This window comes from Falco rusticolus, chromosome 6 (genome assembly GCF_015220075.1).
Source record: "Falco rusticolus isolate bFalRus1 chromosome 6, bFalRus1.pri, whole genome shotgun sequence".
In the NCBI taxonomy this organism is placed as follows: domain Eukaryota; kingdom Metazoa; phylum Chordata; class Aves; order Falconiformes; family Falconidae; genus Falco; species Falco rusticolus.
Genome location: NC_051192.1, coordinates 24,238,123 through 24,261,726, shown reverse-complemented (window position 1 = coordinate 24,261,726; position 23,604 = coordinate 24,238,123). Strand labels below are relative to the sequence as shown.

At 41.0% G+C, this 23,604-nt stretch overlaps 1 protein-coding gene across 8 annotated transcripts; it reads left to right on the top strand.

Annotated features, from left to right (window-relative positions):
* Positions 1–258: 258 nt before the first annotated feature.
* Positions 259–22,677, top strand: BEND3 (BEN domain containing 3). Of its 8 annotated transcripts, XR_005104785.1 has the most exons (7): positions 259–529; positions 7,389–7,510; positions 10,533–10,577; positions 11,045–11,268; positions 16,324–18,264; positions 21,259–21,401; positions 22,643–22,677. XR_005104785.1 is itself a non-coding variant. In XM_037391067.1 (6 exons), exons 3-6 carry the CDS (start codon positions 10,544–10,546, stop codon positions 21,271–21,273), a joined length of 2,214 nt encoding a protein of 737 aa, XP_037246964.1. In that variant the 5' UTR covers positions 259–529; positions 7,389–7,510; positions 10,533–10,543; the 3' UTR covers positions 21,274–22,567. The 8 variants fall into 8 exon arrangements, 7 of the variants coding, with proteins under 7 accessions (XP_037246964.1, XP_037246963.1, XP_037246959.1 ...); XM_037391067.1 differs by lacking the exon at positions 22,643–22,677 and having other exon boundaries at positions 21,259–22,567; XM_037391066.1 differs by lacking the exons at positions 21,259–21,401; positions 22,643–22,677 and adding an exon at positions 19,248–21,106.
* The last annotated feature ends 927 nt before the right edge of the window (positions 22,678–23,604 follow it).

Genomic DNA, 23,604 nt, shown 5'->3' with positions numbered 1-23,604 from the left:
GGCACCCGCGGCCGGGGACGCGCTTCCACGCGGCGGCTCCCCGCGGCGCGCGCGGCCCGAGCCGGGCCCACGTGCGGCCGTGCCCGCCGCGCCGCCCGCGGGTGCCGGGGGCCGGGGGCGGGGCGCGGCGGGGGCGGCCGGCGGCGGGGCTGCCCGCGCGGCGCCGAGTGGGCGGCAGGGGCGCGCGCGGCGGGGGCGGGGGCGCGCGGGGTCTCCAGTGGGAACTGCGCGTCCCCTGTGGCAGCGCCGGGGAGGGCGGGGGGGAGGGGGGGAGGGGGGAGAGCGGCCTGCTCCTCCCCCCTCCCCTCCCGCCTCTGCCCCTGCCCCGGGGCGGCGGGTGGCGCTGGCCGCGGCGGGTCGGGGCTCAGTGTCCTTGTGCGGAAATGACACACGGTCCCGTCACGTCACGCGAGAGCGCAGCGCGCGGACCCTCGCACACAAAGAGCGGGGGGGAAACGCGGGCACCAGCGGCGGCCGCTCCAGCCGCCCCCGCCGTCCCGGGGCTGCCGTGCCCCCGCGCGGACCCGAGGTAAGTCCCGCCGCCGCCGCTCGCCGGCCGGGCGGCAGGAGGGGCGCCGCTCCGCGCAGCCCTCGGCGGGGAGCGCCGCCCCGGCGGGTAGGGGAGGAACGGGGAGGGGGGCCGCGCCGGCGACCGAGCGAGCCGGGGAGCGGGAGCCGCGGGGCCGGCCCCTCCCCCCGGCCGCGGCTCGGGCCCCCCCCCGCCCCTGCCGCTCCACCCCGCACCCACCCCCCCGCCGCGGGGCGCGGGCCGCTGGGGGCGGGGGGGCTCTTTGTTCGCTGCTTGGAACGTTGCTATAGCGCTGCGGCGCGAGGGCGCGCGCGCCCGGCCCGGGCGGCGGGGCGGGGGAAGGAGAGGCGGCGAGGAGAGTGGGACGGTCACGCCGCCGCCGCCTCCAGCCTCACCTCGTCCCCTCCCCCCGCGCCGGCCGCACGGATCCGCCCGGGCAGGGTTCGGACCGGAAGCGCCGACCGCCGCCGCCGCCGCCTCGGGCTCGTGGGTCTGACCGCGGAAGCGGCCCCGGCCGCCGCGTGCGGGGCGCGCGGGGCGTCCTCGCCGCAGCCCCCGCCTCCGGGCGGGGCCTCGCCGCCGCGCCGCTCCCACGTGGCGGCCGCCGCCGCCGCCCCTCCGCGGGGAGCCCCGGCGGGGCGGGGGGGGAAGCCACCGCCACCGCCCCCGGGACTGCTCCCGCCGAGCCGCCGCGCGGGGGCTTCGCGGGGCGTCCTGTAACGGCGGGGGCGGGGGGTCGCGGTGCCGCCCGGCAGCGGCGCCGAGCGGGGTTCGGTGGCAGCCCGCGTCGGTTCGCGGGGAGCCGTGCGCCAGGGGGGCCGGGACCGGCCGCCTCTACCCGGCGCCCGCCCGCTGCCTCTACCCTACTTTCCCCTGCGGTGCGTCCGCGCAGCCCTTTGTAAACAGACGGGAACAAACTCTGAAGCAGCAGAACGCGAGCCGGCGGCGGGCCAGCGGCCATGTGACGGCGTCCACATGGCGTTGACGCAGTCCCGGAGCTTTTTGGATTGAAGTGCGGGTAGAGTTTGCCGCTGCCACCCATAAACACTGCGTGTGCCCGACCCCTGGGGCACAGGCATTTAAACAGGGGAGGAACGACCTCTTCCCTGCTTCTGGCTGACCACCGAGTCACCAGATCGTGAATTTACTGGAACGACTGCCCGTCGAATAAAAGGAATGGTTGCCACTCTGTGCTGATACCTTTTCTCCCCTGCTAAGTCGCACTCGGCGTTGGAATAGCCGCACCTTTTTATCTTTGCTGAGTATTTTCATAGCTTAGCGGAGTCCAGTGGATAAAAATAGGAAAGTCGAATGCAGTTCGGAGGAGACTTTAAATTGCCTGTACGAAGCTCAGATGGAACGGTATTTTAAAATAAAGGCAAAGAACAAGAGGAGAGAGAACTAAGCATTAAGGAAAACAAAATGTTTCTAATAGACCAGGGGAAAACACCTGACTGAGGAGGAACCGAACTGATGCATGAATGCTGGAAATCGGCTAGGTTACTGTTTTGCTGACCACTGCAATATTAAATTGGTGTTTGATGAAGTACAGGGGACAGGTTGAGAAAACTTCAGCTTTAGGCAACTTGTGGGAAAACTGAGAAGAGTAATTTTTATTCTTTTTTTATTTAAATTGCATCTGCAGATGTAACTAAAATGAAACAAAAAAAGACCCAAATTGAGAACATGCCCTGTAAGTCCTGTTGGCAAAATGCCCTTATAGCGGGCTGGCTTCGGTGGAGGCTTGAGGCTTCCTGTCCTTCACAGGGCAGCAGAGGAGGTTTTCAAACTATGTTAAATATAGGGATTTTATTCTCTGTAAGGGCAACGCTTCCAACGACATCTGCGTGTTCTTTTAAAGGTATTTTTTCATAGTTCTAGAACTTGTTATACATGTATTTATAGTCAGAATGTGATTGCAATGTTGGAATACTGTTTTCTAAGGTATTTAATATTTCAAGTGTCAGTACTGGGTATCAAGAATAAATTTGACTCAAAAACTCCACTCCTGGGTCACTAGCGGCACTTTACTATCTCAAAATTATTAAAATAGAAAGCATCTGCTTTTAGTATTGTTTATATTGTCTGCTTGTGTTTTGCTTACAGTTCAGTGAACGAGGTAATATTGTTATTTCACAGTTTCTTTAAGATGGGTATCAATTTGAAATATATTTTTTTTCTTAACTAAGGTGGTTTCAAGTATCAGACTTCTTCGGAGTGTTCCCTTTTCAAGTAACTTCCCAGCAAAGCTCAGAAAAGTTACGAGCTTTAAGGAAACCTGACTAAATATATACAAAGTGTAGTCAGGTATATAGCTCAAACAGTACAGATTTTCCCCTCCCTCCCCAATTTCTGGCTGTTATAATAATTTTAGGTAATTTGTAATGTTAGTCAGTAAAAATGTTTCAGGCAGCATACTGACAGTGATCCTTTCCTTGCTATTTGCTTATTCTGGGCATCATACCAATGAGTGTGATCATGAGGTTTTCGGTAATAGAAGGATACTTAAATAGAAAACAAAAATTTTAGTGAAAATGCAAAAAAAAGTCCAGAAAAAATGGCATTGTTTTGTGGGTTTTTGAGGCCTTCTTGAAATTCTGTAATACTTATAGTCAAATCACTGGCCCATAGAATTGAACAGAAGGCAAACATTGCCTCTAAGAAATACATTTTACGGCTCAGTTTTGGAGTGGTATTTGCATATAATTCAGTTGAATTCAATTTGAGTTGCATTGGTTTTTTACAAATCGGAGGAATCAAATGTACCCCAAGGATAATTGCAATGTTGAAACTATTGAACCCAGTGCTACAGCTAGGAAGTAAAAGATGCAGATTACTTGGCTCCTGAAGCAGAACCCGGAACATACAGTTCTCTAGGTTTGCTTCTACAGCCCAGCAGGAGAGCTTTCCAAGGGGCAGCCTGGAAAGCACCACACACCCTGGGCAGGAGGCAGCTCCTGGGCAGCCTGAGCAGAGGCTTGTGCCTTGGGTCCTGTCTTCCCCTGGGACTGCAGGGCTGGTGTTGAGAATGAGGGCTGTTGCTTCAAGGCGACGGGACTGCTTCCACTTACCCACGCCAGCTTTCAAAACTGTGGGCTTCCCCTGGGAAGCATTGGTCATTTTCTGGTTTTTATCCAGTGCATGTTTCATACAAAATACAGAGAGACCCAGAGACAGGGAGCAGTACCTCAGACACTTGACTGTCTGGTGAGTGTCTAACTATTAGATTGATTAATCGTTGTCCCTTGCTGAGGATGAGTATTTGTACCATGGTTTGGTTGGCTATGGATAAACCACACTTTAATTACGTAGCATAAGACCATTGCAATTTTGGGATAAAGTCCTGTTACAGGAAGGCATATGTAAGAGGAGATGCTGTTAAACAGCGATTCAATGTACAGATCTTGTAAAATATATCCAGTGTTACTTACTCAGAATATCAGCTTTTTTGGCATTCCCATAATTTATTTAACTTTACTAGGTTACCTGTGCTTTAAGAGGAGTGTTGTATCTTTCACAGCATGCTGAAAACAAGGAAACTGAGCAGCCACACAGGCTATTAAACGCATATGTAATGTTACTAGCAAGCACATGTGTCTCAGCTTTTGAGCAAAATGTAAAGAACAGTTCACCTCTTCAGAAGCATATGACACCCTAGTAGAATACTTTTCCTTGAAGTCTCCGAGTTTTATATATGAAGCAATGTGCCACCATGAGGCTTTAAAAGGAATAAACATCTCATCATACACAATATCTAATCCCCTGTATTTTCAGTAACGTTCTTATAGTCTATAATAAAGAACTAAAGCATTCCTTCCAATGTACATGGAAGATGCTAAAACATTTAGTGGGACAGTGTGCATTTAAAAAGCGGCATCTACACATTTACTGTGCATTAATGAACCGAACAATACAAGGTTATGCAAGCATTTAAATTCTAAATAGCAAACTTGTATAAAACTGATAACAGGCTTTCTTATTATAGTAAAGCGTATTCATTAAGGTAATGATTCATTTAGATTTGTGATTATAATTAACAGGTGTTATGAAGTCAGAATTGCTTTCCACATACAGCAGGTATACACTTTTATGCTTTTCTACATGGTTTTTGCACTTCTTTTTTTCAGTTGTCAGAACTTACTACATTAGATGTGGGAGTTTAAAGAGTTAGTTTTTTACTTATGAACAGCAGAACAACAGTATTTTTTTCTGGTGGACTTTTTTTGTTTGTTTTTTAAAGTCAGAACTTGGAACTGATCAATCAGGCTTTCTTTAAGACTGATTGCAAAGGCAGAGAGCTGCCCTGATCTTACGTTATCAGCAAGATCTTTTCTCTTTGCATTGTGCTTTTACGATGGTCACAGTTATAAGACAGGTAGGGAAAGCATCCTCCAGGGCCAACACATGAGTAATTGTTAGATGGTAAATAGGAGAACGCATGTTATGGGATGATTTAACTTAGGCTTATGATTCAAGTCTGTTTTATATACCAATAAGTAGGTACACTTTTATGCTACTTTTAAGTAGCGTTATGCATTATACTAGATGATATGAGACTGAAATATGTTTAGAGTATGATTTGCAATTTGTTCTCTTGCTCATAAAATCTTTACCTAAGTGCTTTAAATCCTTAAGGTTTCAGTGCATGTTTCAGGTAGGCGCATTTTTGATAAATGAATCGCGTTTTTTGCTCTACTTGCAAAAGCATCATCAGGGTGGTAGTTAGCACCAAATGCATGGAGAAACATTCCAAAACCGCATTTTTAAATGTATTCTTCCATGCTTTGGAACTTGCAACATTGCACTAGGCATTGAGCTTCCCTGTTAGCCACAGGTAATACCATTTCAATGTTGAATGTTGTTACCAAAATGGTATGATGGTACATTTAAGTGTCATAACCTGCTAGGTCTTTGGAATAGAGACATGTGTCTAAGTGATACCAATGGAAGTAGGGAGGGGTAAGTCCCTTCACTGAGCTGTCTCATTCATCATCTAATCTGATGAGAAGAAGGGAGAGCGGGATCTGTGGGAAGGGGATTTGGCCGGTAGTGATGGCCAAGGTGTGCTGGGATCCCCCTTCTTTTCCAGCCCCCTCATGCTCTGACCCACTGCTCTTCTTCCTGCTTGCCCTCCAGCGTGCTATAACCTGGTGATTAGATCACTCTTCTAGGATTTGGGGACCTGAATTCTTGTCTCTGCTGCAGAATCAAGGGCAGGAAAGTTAAAAAAAACCAACCAAACAAACAAAAAACCCCAACAGATTTTCTGGCTCCCAAATACCTCTTTAAACATTGTGCCGTTGCTAAGTGAAAAACCTTACACTTACTTGTGACCGTCCTCTATGAGAGTCCAAAAGTACTGAGCATGTTCTGAAAATGGCTGTTGAATGTTAGCCAGCTGGCCAGATGCAGAGGAGGTCCTAGTGGAGCAGTCCCAGCAGGGCTCAAAAGGTTTTGTGTATCTGGTCTGCCAGCAACTTGGTATCTAGAATTTGTAACCAGCTACAAGTTAGCTGGTAGCTGAGTGGGTTTTCTGGATCTTGCTGCAAATCACAAGATCACAAATCAAACACCCTTAGGTTGGTGTCTAGAGTTACTGTAATGCATGTTCAGTTTATTAGAAATAGATTAACTTGAAACAGGACAAAATGCTGTATATCGCATCAATTCTCTCCAAATAGGCTTATCGTACATTAGTTTAAAATGAACAGTATCCTCATTTACATGATTACAAATCAGGTATTTTTATTCATTTCTCTTAGAATAACAAAACCTTAATCACCTTAAGAAAACTGTCCTTTTTGGTTCATCTATTTTAACTGTTTCAAAAGTGTCAGGACCTGTGGGTGAGTCTGGAGGGCTGAGCCCAAAGGAATGTTTCTGTCGTCCCAGGAAGGCTCTGGTGTCACGTAGGCTCCGTTGTGTGACACCTAGCAGTGGCTTAGCACAGGTACAGTACCCGTACTAGCAGCTATCCAGGCAGTTTAGATAGGAAGGTGAGTACATGCTGATAGTCAGCAAAGTGTTTGGTTTTGAGACATTGAGTTCATATTTTCATATTTTGTAAAGCATTATTTTTTTGGTCAGTTCAGGTGAAAATACAAGAAGTTTCAGCTAAAATTCAGACATACAAGTGCTTAGGTTACAGCTCCAGTCAACTTCGTTAGGATCAAGATCTGGCTGTTGACGTAGATGTTTGGTATGTTTTGGAATCCTTCCTCCAGATCCTCTTCTCACCAGAAAATAGGATGTACTGCAGCATCTGTCTGTAGCCCAGCAAGATAAAGCTGCCAAGACAGGTTGCTCTGCCAGTCATGGCTGCAGGTCCAGGCCCCCAGCTTCAGCACAGGGTGTTCACTCCTTCCTAGAACTGGCTAACTGCTGTCCTGTAGATAGCGCTGAGGCAGTATTAGGCTAAAGATGATAAATATATTTACCTTTTGTTTTGAAAAAAGATATATATAAATACGATATAAGAACAAAGTATCATTGTATAGTCAACATGACAAGGAACAACTGTCAGGTGTTTGCTTTACTAGGTGGATTACTTGTTCAGTTGCTTGTTGCCCTATTTTCTCCCAAGTTCTCCTAGGTCGTTTTTACTCCAGCTTTGCTTATTCTCGCAGTCTGGGGCAGAATGCTACCTCAAAGCAGATTTTGACACTGCTGCCTCTTCTATGAAGCCAATAATAATTATTCATAAGTACCTATTCACTGCAAACAGTATTTTAAAGAATCTGAAATGTGTTATCTTTAGCAGACTGTGAACGATCAACAGAATTATTGTTAACCCTACATAGACAGGTGTACATGCATGGACATGATCACGCATGCCCACATACTTTCCTTCTTCCCACAGGCCTTAATTTCCTATGGAGGTGATGATACAGTTGCTGTGTTGACATCTCTGTGTCCACTCACTACTCACTTGTGAGTCCATTGCTACCCAAATTTGAAGCGAGATGGTGGTGTAAATAGGTGGTAAGTGAAGTTTTGTGAAACGGTTGAACCAAGCCAGTGGCTTGCGGGTATGAGAGAGATTAATTCCTCCTCTCTGTCCCAAATCACGTGCATACTCTTGGCCCAATTTCTTGCCTTACCCTTTACCTCTCTGAATTAGAAGAAAAGTAACCCAGCAAAGAAAGAAGTGAATTGTTTTCTGTCAGTTTGTCAAGGTGAAAGAGCTCACTGAAGGTTAAGGCTGGCACTCACGCTTGACTGAGGGAGCAGGTGGGGTTATGAGGCAGGAAATCAGAGGGGCAGTTGGATCCTGTCTCTTGATAGAAGTTGTTATATTTGTGTCATTTTCTCAGGTTACCTAAGTTCTTACAAATCTCACAAAGAAGAAACCAGATAAGGAGACAGATGTTGATGTTTCTAGGGCTTGTGGAAAGGAAAAGGTTGGAGCTCGTGCTTTGTTTGGCGCCCCAGTCTTTCTAGGCCTCATTGATTCTGATGCTGGTTTGGATTATTCACTTTTAATTGGATTCTGGCAGTTTTCAAATAAAACAAAAAATACATAATAACACTTTGTTTCAAATTTTTGAAATAATGTTTTGACTTTGTTATTTGTCCTGAGTTTGGGATAGCTTTCATCTACTGATGTTACCTGCTTCAGAAAGTTAACTGTTACCCAGGGTATGTGCTTTGCTTTAGTTTTCACTTTTTTCCAGTTTTAGAGTGGCTATTCAGATTCTTACTATCTTCTCTTTCCAGTTTGCCTGTATTGTCTCAGAAGAATTATCCTAAAGTTTTTTTCCTATTTAAATAGCAGTAATAGCAGGAGTTAGAAGGAAAATATAATTCCCTATATCCCCTCCTAAATATTTTGTGGTGTTATGGCTGCTGCCACCTCCACAGTCTTCCCTTCTGGCTCTGTGTTTACCATCTTTTAGTGTTTTGCTTTGATAGAGCAGCCTAGGATTATCTGGAAAACCATTTTGATTTCCATTACAGAGTATTCTGTAGTGGTATCGGCTGATTTGCTTGCTGTCACCTCAGGCCCTCACAGAAAGGCTCTGTGTCACACTTCCTGAGCACTGGCACATGTTGGTCTCATCTCGTACCACATCCCTCAGCCTGAGCCTAGTGCAGTGTGGAAAACTGTAGGAAGGATACAGGCACTGAATATCAACGTATTTGAGACATCAGGGCAAAATACAAATATTTAGTGCTATGTGCTGCTTTCCAGCTTAGATTTTTGATGGTGCTGTATGAAGTACGCTGTCTTAGGATTTTTCATAACAATCTGTGGTGACTGCATCTAAATTCATAAATAATGTTGACTTAGTAAGACTTGGTATTAACCTTCACCAGTGCTTGCCAGGTGTCTTAGAAGTTGGTGTGAGCCACTTAGTTTCATGCTGTTATGCCTCTAAAGAGTTTGCAGAAGTTTAAGTGAAGTGACTATATTACAACTAAGCTGGCATAATTTATTTGTGGATCAATTCATAAATGCAAGTCCCAAAACAGGGAATTGTGGTAGGTAAAAGGAGTAGATAAGGGATTTGTAGTAGCTCTAGATCCAACTGTTGGAGACTTTCTGGTGACATGATGATGAAGACAATCTCTTGTTATCCTCTTGACAGTGCCCTTCACAAGGCTGTACATAGGGGCCACATTGAAGGTCAGCCCATCAAAGGTATTTTGGCTTCTAGAGTGGCCCAGTATGAGCTGATTTTATAACTCCATGCATTTTCCATTTGGTTTGCTACTCATTGTACTGCCATTGTACAAAAGCTGATCCAGAGTGGGACCTCATACTTACCATTGGCAGCCATCAGTTGCTGGTGAAGAAAAACTCATAGCTACAAAGCATTCAAGTGTTTACAAGAGTTCAACAGTATTTTGAGCTTTTTTTTTTTTTAAAAAAAAATATTCAACACTATTTAGAAGAAAGGTAGAGAATATATTTTTCTCCAAAACAAATTCTCTGTCTCTTTCTCTCCTTGTCTTTTAAATTTCATTATAATTCCCACTTCTGGGCTGTACATACAGTTTTGATTGACTGGTTTTATTCACTTGCTCCAACCAGAGAGAAGTCTGTCTTGATTTCAGACCTTGGTTAAAGGATAAGTGGGAACAGTTGAAAAGAAAACTATCTGAAGGAAGAATGTGGAAAATGTAAAATAATAATATTCTGAGGCCAAGTAAACATAATGCTGTGTGTAGATGAACTGGAGTGGTGTGTGACAGTTTACCAGTCACCAGCTCACTAGTTGAGAGTATCAGTTTGCAGCTGTGCGCCCACGGTCGGTGGGATCTGATTAGGTTACTTGCTTTGCAGATCTCCAGAAGTTTTAGAATATCTTTTAGGGACATGTCCACAGATCGATGTTTGCCCTCAAGTAACTTGCAAAATTAGTTTTCAAGGAAACAGAAATACAAACCAGTCTTTCATTTGAGAAGTAATGCTAAATTCATGCTAGAATAATACATATATTTGTTTTTCCCTCAAAAAACATTCTTGCATTATTTAGAGGCTGACAGTTAGGAAAAGAGGAATTACTGTAGATCTTCAGATTGCTCTGCTTGAATTGATGCAATCCATATAAAAAATCAGAGATTTTTATCCTGCAAGTATATTACAGTTTATGATGAGTTTTCCTTCTGTGATCACTTTGAGTCACCCACAATGACAATATAAAAACATTGGACTGTAATAAGAAGCAGTAACTTGGTACAGGATAGAGAGTTTAATACAGTTAACTTCCATTTATATAGTGCCAAGATACTTTATAGAGAAGGTTAAAATGACTTTTAGTTTTGTCCACACCAGAAAAAGACGTGTAGTTTTAAATACTTTCCTAGCTGTCATATGTTGTCAGCAGTATAGTTTGCATGTTGGCAGGTCTAGTTATTAAAACGTACAGACTGGAAATTATTTGTGGGGTGTTAATGCCCAATGGCTCTAGATTAAAAGTAATTATAAAAACAGATGTAGATGTTTCCTGATTCCAGAAGATGCTGATATTTACCTTTGTGGTTTTGTTTTGTTCTTTAGTGGGATAGAAGATGAATTCAGCTGAAATCACTGATGATGATGAAGGTAAAATATTATACTTTGTGTAATTTATGATCAGGAAAAAATACTTGTTGAGTTAAAGCCTCTATAACCTGATAAAGAATGCACTTGGATCAAGACAAATTACATTAATGTTTCTTAAAGAGGTATCTAAAATACACCATCACCTTTATTACTCATTTTATTTCCTGCTCTGCATCCTTCCTCCCCCTCCAAAAAAATCTTCCTGCTGTAACTGTATTTGTTTATACTTTAGATTCTTCCTTGGGGAAGAAACTGTGATTTACTGGATGACTGAATAGTTCCTAGCATAATAATCACTTGACTTTGAGGTGGCCTCAGCATGCACTTCATTGTACAAGTCATAAAATATAATGAAGTTCTTCAAAACACATTTTCATAAAAAGAAACAAGCCACAAAAGATTGTATTAAGGGTGTCATGGTTTTCTGGAGAGAGTGCTTTATCTTTCTAAACCTTCTATTTTTCCAGTAAAAATTCCTAAAAATAATGTTGTGAAAGTAGAAACAGAAAATGAAGATGAAGCTCTAGACTGCTCGGTAACGTCCAGGTCTGCTGAGAAACACTCACTGGATGGCGCAGTTACTTGCCTGCAGGATTCCAGCAAACGGAAACAGACCTCACTTGGTTGTGATGGTTCAGGGAGCCAGCAAGATGTCTTACCCAGTGTGAAGAAAAGACGCTTTACACAAGAGGTGACTTTTCTATACACGATTCTGTGATTTTTCTGGTTTTTATTTCATAGGCTAAATTATTGCTGCTATAAGCAAAATGCAAGTCATTTAATTAGATTTGCATTAGTAACGAGTTTGAGACAAACGTGGCTAATCTTAACCCAGTTTGCACACATTATTGTCTGGGTATTTCTTTAAATAACGTGGGAGCGATCATATCTATGAAATACAGTTCTAGGTTAATTCATTCATGTGAAGTGTATTTTTCTTGTTTGTCAGAGAATGTAGGAGCAGGTAGTGATTTGAATTAACTTGAGCATGACTCTGATTACAGGCCCTCTCATGTCACAGAGTCCTTCAGCTGGATCCACAGCAATAAAATCAGGCTGTAATTCTTTCTTCTGTGACACAGATTTCAATGCCAGTGAGACAAGTATAAATTTGTGTATTATTTGAAAGATAAAAATGCAGGGATGCAGAAGACTTCAGCATATGAAGAGCAGAAAGTATTACAACTTCTGGTGCAGCATCTCACAACAATCCAGTTAGTGAAGGAGATGCCCAAGTTTCTTTGGTTACCCTGTTCTAGTGTTCTACCTCTCTAGCAATTGGAGATTTTCATTAGTCTTTGCTGAAACTGAACAAGTTTCTTTTTGTCCTTGTTCTTTTCAGTAGGGAGAGCAGTGATCATCTGTTCCTAGAAAAGTCTTCTGCACGTCGGAAAATCAGTGTGATGTTGCCCACCCTCAGCCCTTCCTTTCCATGACTGTAATTCTGTTTTTCCAGCTCTTTTTCAGGAGTCGCCTTATATTTTTGTTGTTCTCTTTGAGATTCCTGAAAAGTGTAGTGTCCAGTGTTGGATAGTCACATCTCTTCTAACACCCTCTAGAGCAGTGAAATGACCTCCTGTTTTTCACACTCAGCACTTTATTAAAATAACCTAGATTCAAATTCATCCGCTTTTGAATAACTTCAGGCCGTGGGTTATATTTAGTTTATGACCTACTCTAATGCACATATCCTTTTCTGCTGTTCTGCTACCTAGCCAGTTATTCTGTGTTGTATTTGTGCATTTTATTTCTCATTTCTAGCCATAGCTCTTCATATTTCTTTTTCTTGACTGTCATCTCTCTGACTTCTTGGGGCTTTTTTTTCCCCATATGCCTTTGGTAGGTAGGTTTTAATCTTATTACATGGTGTCTTTCTTTTCCTTTCTCTTTTTACAAGTGTTTTACTTACATTCAGATTCTTAAAGAGCTTCATAATGGTCTCTAAACTGTGCTTGCTTTTGATCTTACTGTTTGCTGTTTGCCTTTATTAAATTTTTAATTTCAATTTGAAATTAATTATAACTTTGGTCTTCTAATATCAGAAAGTGACCCAGTAGCAGCGATGAAAATTCATTCTTGACTGACCCCAGTGAATCAGCATGTTTAGTTAAAAATACCAACCAGAAATAGCCCTCAATCCTAACATTTTTAAAGTTAATTGCTTTTCTAGTACCAATGTTTTGATTTAGTTGACTTCACCAACTATGTCTGTTTAAACAGAGGACAAAAATGTTTGTGATTTCTGAGAATATTGTGCTTTTAGTATATTTTAACATCACATAGGCTACTATGTATGATATAAGCAGAGTTGTACTTTTTGTGTTATATAACCATAGTATTGGGCTGGTGATTATAATCCTAAATGACTTTCTATCAGAAGACATTTAGCTTTTTTAAAATTCTGATTGTCTCTTCAGAACCTGAAATTAATTTTCCCTAATTTTCTTTAAAAAAAGTGTGACTTCATAACCAGAAAATCATTTTCCCTATTTTTCTTTTAAAAAACAAGTGTAGAATGTTGTAATTTTTAAAAAATTATGTGCAAGAAATTTCCAAGTTCTCATGTGTTTGATAGAATCTCTTTATATGTTTCTTGCTCATGTATTCATTCTTCTTTACTCATATGCTAGAATATTATGCTCTGTATTCTTACAGATACTTAGACTTCATTTTTTTAAGTATAATAAGGTACACAAATTAGCTGGACTTTAGCACTGAACAGAGCAATAACTAAACTTTTAAAACTTGTCTCGGGACTCTGAGAGATAGCGTGTGAGACTATTTCACAGTTACTTATATTGGTCACTGTGCATTCTGAAAATGTTCAAAGAATGTATAAAATATAAAAACTTGCTTTGCAAATGTAGTATAAAAGTCAGCACTGTCTTATGTACATTGAGTCTCACAGAACAACATCTTTGCTTATTTTTTGATGGTACATTAAAACTGATCATCTTAAACAGGTGTAGTATTAGATGAAATACATTGATGTGTAAAGATCAGTGTTACAGAAAAGTAATTAAAAAATAGTAATACTAGTTTAATTGGACAATTTATGAAAAGCCATGTATTTATGCTGTGGATACTGCCGTTCCCAGATGGAAACTGTTTAAAGGCAAGATAATTAAAAGCAAAAGGAAAGAAAACAAGTATGCATCTGAAATAGAAAATCCTTAAATATAGGCCCAAATGTGTTGTCATCTGTTAGTCAAACACTGACTGTGTGTTTTTGAAATGCAGATAACAAATCCGTCCTGCAACTGTATTCAAACACTCTGATCTGCATTAGTGAAAGGGCAGAAGTTTGCTGCCATCGCAGCAGTGATCTGCTGCTCTTAGCGTGCACGCTTCTCCTCATCCAGAGTATGGTGTCAAAAACTGAGAATGCAGACTTTCACAATACTCACTGTCAAAGTGCAAGACAATGAGTTTATGCTAATACACTTTCCAATACTGCTTTGCCCTGGCTCTGGATGTGGGGTGTGCATTAATAGAAGTTAACCTCACATTGCCAAGTTTTATTATAAATTAATCAGGGAAAAGGTATGGCAGGAGTTCTGATGAGAACTGACAGACAGCTGGTGGCCCATGGCAAGCTATTTAGTAGAGAAGGAATTGAATGGATCATACTCCGTCTGTGAAGGAATATTTGGAATGTGCTCTATAGGAGTGTTAATGGAAGAGCTAGCTACTTAGGTAGCAGGTCTCACTGTATGTCTAAGAAATGTATTCTCCAGAATTGCTGTTTTGTTTTGTTCTTTTGATCTAAAATGGTAAGAGTAATTTGTAATTCAGTCTGGTTGTCTGACTGAGGAGCAGAACTACGTTTATGTCAGTGGGGATTTTTGTGACCTGCTTTCCCATGATGTCTCTTTGGGAGAGCCTTATTACCATCCGGAAATACCTCTGTTTCTCCGCTGACAAGTATAGGTGGTGTATGACACCTTCAGTCCCAGCGTAGAAGCCTGCAGTTAGGTGGGAGCAACGTGGATCTCAGTCTGCTCCCAATTTGGTCTCTTGTGTTCTGGTATTTTACAAGTCACAGAGAGCTGATTTAGTTAGGGTGTATCATACCACATTCTGGGGTGGTATCTTTATTAGCGGGTGGTGTTACAGGACTCTGATTCTTTGCTGTCCTCATAGCAAATGGGTGGGACTGGAGCAACAGTCTTCTAAATGGGACCTGGAAGTCAGGTGTCCTATACCAGCACAGCTAGGAATTTTGCGCACTGTGAAATAGATTGCATTTGCATTATGCTTTCATTTTATCATCAGCTTTGGATGTGAAAACACGAGGTTTCATATGTAGGGTTGCATGATGTGAATGAGAGCAGAACCTGGAAACACAACTTCAATCTAGCCGAGTCTGCTGTTTCTAAACTTGGAGCAGAAACCAGCTTGTTCTTTCTGAGCCTGTTTTGAGTGTATATTGCATTAGAAATTAAAAGTAGTTTGATTCAGTTTGTCACTGCAGTAAGCAGATGCCAAGTGTGAGTACACATAGGGACCAGATTAATTTCATGAGTGTTACAGTTCTATTTTTTTCAGAAAGGAACCTCAGTTCAAATTCCTCACTGTAGGACGTAGTGGGGGCTTCACTAGAATTTCAAATTGCTTGTGACTCTCAGCTCAGGCCTCAAGGCCGTGTTCCATTTGTTTTAATCCTTGAATGCAAATTATGTTTTTTATCTAATTAATAATCTGTGGAACAAGCCAAGCAAAACGTTGCAGTACAGCCTTCTCTAAAATCTGTGTGTTTTCTCATATTTTAATTCTATACGTTGGATTTTGATTCTGTTGTATCTGCTTCCTAAGAATTACTTGCAATAGCCATGTGTTTGCAAAAAACACCAACCCACCCAAGCCCTGCATATTTGCTCTGATTTGGTGAAAATGCTTGCTTCCGATTTCCAGCAATGAGGAAGAGCTAGAAAGTCTTAAGAACATTAATTCCTTAGGAACTCATTACTGTTATTTATATAAATAGTTTTGAAAACTAGAAACCCATGAGTCTAAACTTCCCTGCCTTTAAGAATTACAAAAATCTTAGGCTTCTCTTTTTAAAAAGACAATACCAAGGTACTTTTCACTTTGGTTTTCACTTTTTATTATTTATATAGAATACTTTTTTAAAATTATAGTCGTTCTTAGAACTTGCTTAGGAGTTGTACACCATAATAAAGATTAAAAAAACCTCTACATAAACCTTTCACGTTGAAAAGAAGAGAATAAGCATAATTCTGGTGTTTTATAACCTGGTATTTTCAAACGCTAACCTAAAGAGAGTGCTGGAACATTAAATGCAGTTGTTGGAGGCAGTGGCAAGGTCACAGGACCCAGAAGTCAGGAGTCAGAAAATCTAGATTCTATTCTTGGCTCTGTCGCTGACTTGTTGCCACCCAAATTTGCTACAGCCCAAGATCCTCGTATGCAAGGTGAAGCATAATGATACTTAATTTGGGAGAGTATTTAGAGCTCTGTGGGGAGAGTACTAAGGATTATTGCATTTCTATTCCATGGAGAAAGCTATGAGCCAAAACAACAAAACCCAAACACCTAAATAATACTTTACTGTATTTATTCTCATTCTTCCTACTGTATTTATTGATTTTGATCTACTTAACTAAGTCCTTCTGGAGAAAATTTGACTTAGCATATTTATTTAACAATGCCTGCTTAAGGGACACATACTTACAGCTAATATTTTTAAGGCAGTCTTACTAATACAGTATTTGTTCATTCAAAGGGCTCCCTTTCAAACATGAAGAACAGAGATGCTGGCTCACCCACTCAGGTAAATGCAGAGCAGCCAAACAAGAACAAGAATCCTAACGTAACATGGCTCTGTGAAGAAGAATCCTTCAGTGATGTAACAACTCCATCTTATAAAAAACCTCTCTATGGCATCTCACACAAAATCACGGAGAAGAAGAACCCACCAGGAGCAGAGCAGTTTGCTTCTTATGAGTTGTTTGAAAAAATCAACCCCAGCAGTCCCTCACATCTTCGGACTTTGAATGACCAACGGAAAAGGGACTCTGCTACAGCCATAGCCGTAACAGCAGCCACCACAGATGCCGACCCAAATATATATTCTTTGATACAGAAAATGTTTTACACGCTTAACACCCTCAATACCAATATGACTCAGCTTCACAGTAAAGTTGACCTGTTGTCTTTGGAGGTTAGCAGAATTAAAAAGCAAGTCAGTCCAGTAGAGTCCGTTGCAGACTTCAAGCCTCCCCCGGAGTATCAGCTGACTTCTGCAGAGCTCAAACAGATCATGGATCAAAGCACATCAGGCGGAGACCTAGCTTGCCGGTTGCTAGTGCAGCTCTTCCCAGAGCTCTTCAGCGATGACGAGTTCAGCAGAAGCTGCAGTGCATGTGGCTTTCTCAACAAAAGGAAACTTGAATCTCTTCATCTACAGCTTATCCGTAACTATGTGGAAGTTTGTTATCCTTCTGTGAAGAATACAGCTGTGTGGCAGGTGGAGTGTTTGCCTCAAGTCAATGATTTTTTCAATAGATTTTGGGCTCAAAGGGAAATGGAAAACAGTCAGCAGAGTGTGCAGTCGTCTGGTTTTTATGAGACTGAGCAGGTCGAATCCTCTCATTTTATGGAGGATAAAGAGCAGGAGGAAGCTTTGTCCTTGGACAGGAGTAATGCTATTGCCTCAGATTACATGCTGGATGCTCAGGATCTCAATGAATTTTTAGATGAAGCTTCTTCTCCGGGGGAATTCTCTGTTTTTTTGTTACACAGATTGTTTCCAGAACTCTTCGACCACAGAAAATTAGCTGAAAGGTACAGCTGCTTTGGAGACTCTGGAAAACAACTGCTGGATCCTCATCGGCTTCAAATAATCCGTAGGTACACTGAAATTTACTTTCCAGATGTGCAAGAAGAAGCAGCCTGGTTGCAGCAATGTGTTCAACGAATAAATGATGAGCTTGAAAATACTTATATGGATGGGAGTGAATGTGATCAGATGAGAGATGACTGTTACGATTCTTCTAGTTTACCAGATGATGTATCAATAATAAAAGTAGAAGACAGTTTTGAATATGAAAAGCCTGGCAGGCGCTCAAAAAAAATTTGGCTTGTACCCATAGACTTTGACAAACTTGACTTTCCCCCTCCTGATTTCGATGTCCCTGTGCCGGATTACCTGTTGAACAAAGAACAGATTAAAAGCATATATGAAAGCAGTCTTTCCATAGGCAACTTTGCCTCTCGATTGCTTGTTCTTTTATTTCCTGAATTGTTTACTCATGAAAACTTACGGAAGCAATATAACTGTAGTGGATCTTTAGGCAAGAAACAGCTCGACCCCACTAGAATTAAATTAATTCGACATTATGTGCAGATACTGTACCCCAGAGCAAAGAATGACAGAGTGTGGACATTGGAGTTTGTTGGGAAGCTTGACGAGAGGTGTCGACGAAGAGACACGGAGCAAAGGCGCACATACCAACAGCAACGGAAAATCCACATACCAGGGCCCGACAGGAGGGAATTTCTCAGCTATGCAATAAATGCCGAGAGGTTTCGAGAAGAATTCGAAGGGCCACCACTGCCACCAGAAAGAAGCAGCAAGGATTTTTGCAAGATACCACTCGATGAACTCGTTGTTCCTAATCCAGACTTCCCTGTGCCTTCTCTGTATTTGCTGTCTGATAAGGAGGTAAGAGAGATAGTGCAGCAGAGCCTGTCTGTCGGCAACTTTGCTGCCAGGCTTCTCGTAAGACTCTTTCCCGAGCTCTTTACTCCGGAGAATCTCAGACTGCAATACAACCATTCAGGTGCTTGTAACAAAAAACAGCTCGATCCTATCAGACTGAGACTGATCCGTCATTACGTGGAGGCAGTTTACCCTGTGGAGAAAATGGAAGAAGTATGGCATTATGAATGTATACCGAGCATTGATGAAAGATGCCGGCGTCCTAACAGAAAAAAGTGTGATATACTGAAAAAAGCAAAGAAAGAAAAAAAGTGACAGGCTCTTTTAAATTCATAAGACTTTGACCACTAAATTATTGTCAGGATTATGCTTTGGTTTAGACTGAAGGGCCTGTCGAGAGCTGAGAGCGCTCAGCATCTAGGACAGTCAGGCACTAAGTTTGTTGCGTTTTAATGTGTGTGGCATCTATGTGGGCACGGCAGGGGTGGGGAAGTGGCTTACTACATTTGTACATGGCTAAAGACCGTAAGTCATTGGTGATAGAGCTATCAATGACTCACTGAAAGCATGGTTTTGACTGGTGCAAATACATGTATTGAAACTGTATCACACCACTCCCCATTTCTGCATCTTCCTTTTTTTCACTTTATAGTAATAAATAATTTTTATTTTTTTTAAATCATGCTCTTCAGGGGCAATTTTTCATTATACCCTTATAAACAGTCTTTGAAATTTAAACTTAATTTGAATTTGAAAGTGCCATGTTCATTGGAAATCATTGGAATATTAGACTGTGCTTCTACAGTAATTGCAGCTTCCCATTTGTTTTGTTCTTGGTGATACTGAGATACTGAAAATAATACCATGTCAAATTAACTATTGAAGAATTGAGATATGAGCATAGACGCAATGTGAATGTTTTTTTTTTATATTGACACCACAAGCTTGATCCTGCCCCTGTGAGTTCTTTTTTTTGTTTTGTCCAGTGTCACTGCTGGCGTGACTGAGGATGGCTCACCTGAATAAAGCCAGCAGAACAGACCCAAGCCTATACCCGTGGAATGTCTTGCCATCGCCTGCTTGCCACTCTATTTGTAAAATAACAAAGAAACAACAACAACAAAAAAGACCTGAAACAGGAACTTAGAAAAAATTTTACACCTTACTCTCTATCAATATGATTCCAAAGGTTTCCAGTGTTCATATTGAAATACATATATAAAAAGTACGTGCAAAGATTGGTTTTGTGATGAAATTCAGTGTTTCAGGGTCCCCCATGTACGAGCTGTGGTAATGTAACTCATTCTTTGCGTGAATGCAGCAGCGTCTGAATATTTTGGGTGTAGGGATATTGAACTCCCTCACTTTGCCAAACTGATTTAGTGTAATTAGTAGTTATTTGGAGGCATAACTGTGTAGGTATAACTTAGGTTCATACGGTCAAGTTTGCATCATTAATATGTTCAATTGTAACAAAGACCCCCCAGAACCCAATATGAATTTGCTGTATGACTTGTCACTGAAGAGTGCTGCTTTAAAACTAGTTTTCCTCTTTTTTTTCTTCTTTTATTTTTTCTTTTGATGCTGATAGAAATGGTGAGAGTCAAACATGGACTTTTAAGACAGTAAAGGCAGTGATTGCTTACTGACATCACTGGAACACCTTGAAGCAATTGATGTTCTCTGTGGTCCTTTTTTGGTTTGTTTTTTTTTCCTTAGATGGGTCATAGTATCAAATTTGAAGTCAGTTCCAGTATAATTTTCTATTGTAGAATTTTTAAGAAAGTACAAAATACTTGATATTTTTACTTCAGATTTTTAGAATTTGTTGTTCTTAGAGTCATATTGATCCCTTTCTTTTGAAAGCAAAACAAAACGTTTTTTTCTGATGGCAAGAACTAGTAAAATTATGTTAAACCAGGAGTAAATCATAATAGATAGTAGCATTTGCTCATTTTCCCCACATGCTAGCGACATTCTCAAAGAATGTATGAAGAAAGTCATGAATGTACTAAATAATACACTGATACTGTTTATATCCATTTTAATGTTTCCCGTTGGTTTAAATAATAGCAGACCATGCACAAAATGGATATCAGAGCAAATATGGCTATAATAAAATGAAAACATTTTACCAAAGATAAAGAACTGATACCACAATGTCTGCATCTTACCTTTCATTTTAGTGCATAAATTTAGTAAATTGAATGTATTGGAAACCAGGATTTTATCTTGTAATTGTATGCTACCTAGCACCTCTGTTAAATTTTTTACATGCACTTTCATGGGAGATATAAAATGACAAAATATTAACAGCTGCTTAATTTGTTGTTGTGAGTGGCTAGCCAGAAGGTAAGAAATATAATTACATTTTCTTATCTTAATGTCATACATGTCTCACCACTTAGTGATTTTGAAGCTCCCAGAATAATTCAATATATATTAATTTTTTGTACGATTGACAGATGTTACTAGCTAGCATGCAAATTTGAGATGTACTGACTTTTACTGTAGATTAAATAAAAAAATCAGTCCATTCATATTATCTACTAATTAGTGAAAAAAGAATCTTCACCTTTTAAATTACATTTTTGAAAGTTGGATAGTAATATTTTGGTTTTTTCTCTTCTGTCTAATTGCTGCGTACATTCCTTTTATCTCACTCTTCACAACCCTATCATGAGTCATTTGATTGTATGTTTTATAACATATCAAGAAAATACAGACATATGGACAGCGACATAGTTCACTAATGAAAGCTCTTGCAGTGCATCTGAAGTACAGCCACTTCATCCAGTTGGTCAGTCTTGTAAATAAATTAAAGGTATATTATTTTCATACATGAGGAATGTTGTCTGGTGATTGCTTGAGCACAAGCAGGCATCTTTTCCTGAAGTCTGTTACTAAGATCTGAGATAACCTTAGCAAGTCGGACAATACGTAAATGAAAAAACCTTGGTTTGCTGCAGCCGTTTTAAAAATTTTCCTGTCTTTCAGACCTTTTTAGTTTAAAAGAACAAACTTGTCATTTTGAAAGTGAGGCTATGATAGGAAGATTGCTATGTATTGAAGCGTTTGGAACCTGCATAGCCATGCGCACACTGACTTCCTATGGATGAACATTACCTTCTACCTACCAGGTCAGTAAAGCCCGTTAAGGTGAATATGAAGTGTCTTTATCTACTTCTTACAGTTTAAATTTATCAACTTTGGATTAGCATTGAATAGCCCTCTTCTAACAGCTTTCTGAAAGAAAGTGTAATATATCCTGTCTATTTTTGTGTCTGGCCCATTTTTCACAAATGAAAGACTGACTTAGAAGCTCTGTAAACAATGTTAAACAGCACACCAGAACGGAGATAAGTATGCAACAGTTCATTGCCTGTTAACTGTATTCAGCTGACAGAATCGACAAGTTTGCAAATGAGAAAAATCTTTACTTGAAGTCAACCTTATGTTGATGCATTACAGCCACCGAAGTGTTTCATGTTCTAGGAAATGTTTGTGACTTTTTTTCTTATCTTCAAAATGCATATAATTTTATTTTTAGGTACATTTTTTTAAATCTGTCATTTGTCTCTTTTCAGTTATTGTTTGATATTTATATTATAGCAGAGAGAAACAGGATTGTGTGCTCCACACTACAAAGGCACAATAGGTTTTATTTCATGCTGGAAGGGGCTAACATGAATTCTACAGCCCCAAGAAGCACAGCAAATGATACGCAGGTTTTATTCATAGTTTGGTTTTATTCAGATTTTGTTTTGCTGATTAAAGGGATATGAAACAGCTGGAAAATTCAGTGTCTTAAGCTTGCATGTGTTGAGGATGGGGCATAAGTTGACAGGTGTTCTTATTTACCATGCATATTTTAGTTGATTGTACTTAAAATCTATGGGAGAACAATCATGGCAGGTTCTCAAGCCTATGATTTTTATGAGTAAATGAAACGCACTCCATCACTGTCATTGCCAAAATTTCTTCATTTCCACAGTTTGACTTTCTGATTTTTTTCCATTGTTACTGCAACTCAGCATCAACAGGGTTATGGGTTTTTTCTCAGGAATATTCTGAAAACATGTGCTTGAAGTTGTTTAAAATGGATAGATGAAGTGAGGGTTTAGTTCCCTGTCTTAATTCTCTCTGTCTTTGCTAAGAAAGGCAGAAAAAGAAAGAAGGTTTGTCTTCTACCTACTTTTTTTGTGCTGGTAAATATTAAGACGGCTAAATTCATAGCAGTGACAGTGCTTTCAAAATTCTGATTTTACCCTCTCCGTCATAAAAGTCATTTCATTTAAACTTCTCACTGGTAGTGATAGTCTTATTTTCTTACAGAAGTTTCTCACAGAATACATAATACTCATCGTTATCTTTGTCACAGCTCATACAAACCCTGTTCTGAGAAGCCAGCTCTCCTGCAGCAGTCCTGGCTGAAGGAGCTGCCCTGGGCTGGCCAGTCTCAGCACTGGAAGCAGATGGCTCCTAACAAAATCAGAACTCTATCATACTCATTTTCCTTAAACTTCATCTGACTGGCAGGAGATTAGCCCCTTACACTGTATTATTTTTATCCAGCCTGTTCGTTTTTGTAATTTTCTAGATGCTGTCCTTTCTAGTTAGTGGCCATAAAAGCCTGAGACATGGGCAGACCATCTGCTTACTCCATTTCCTGATCTGTTCCATGATGGGCGCTGTGGTCCCCACTGAACATTTTTCTTTCATTAACAATTCAGAAAGAAGAACTTTGATTCTTGCAGGAAGTGAAGAGCTGTAATAGCCAAAAAGTGGGCAAAATCACCACGTGTCCAGTCACACTAAACTTTGTGTTAATAGATGGAAACAAATTGTGATTAGTGAAGACTGGAGGAAAACGGCTAATTAGTATCTCCCCACCCCCAATGTCAAGTAATCATTCCCAGTTTCTTTCACAAATTTCATTATGGCAAAACAGTTGTTTGTGATTGTTTCCAGAGGCATTTTGTAGTCTTGTGTGTTAGTGCTTACTTCTCTGGGAGGCAAAATATTCCTTTAATGTTAACACTTTGAGGACTGTACCACTTTGGTTAGCTGGTAAGGTCATGTGTTAGCAAGGTCTACAAACGTTTCCTGAAAAAGAAAAATCCAGAGGTACCTGTCAGCAGCAGGAACGAATCACTCAATAGGATCACATCCTACATGTGTGATTTGATCCCTCGTATAAAACCTAGAGTTTGGGTTTATGTCATGTAATGCTCTCCCTTGTCTCTTGCTCTCTATCTCTCTTGTTCCAAGAATTAAAAAAAAAACCAGGGTCTCCTTGAAGTGCTTGTCTATATATACGTTGAATGCTGAAGTACTGGAAAC

Coding starts and splice junctions, on each gene's coding strand:
- BEND3 (XM_037391062.1), top strand. CDS start 10,544: ATGAATTCAGCTGAAATCACTGATGATGATGAAG. Junction 10,578..11,044: donor AATCACTGATGATGATGAAG/GTAAAATATTAT, acceptor CTATTTTTCCAG/TAAAAATTCCTAAAAATAAT. Junction 11,269..16,323: donor AAAGACGCTTTACACAAGAG/GTGACTTTTCTA, acceptor GTTCATTCAAAG/GGCTCCCTTTCAAACATGAA.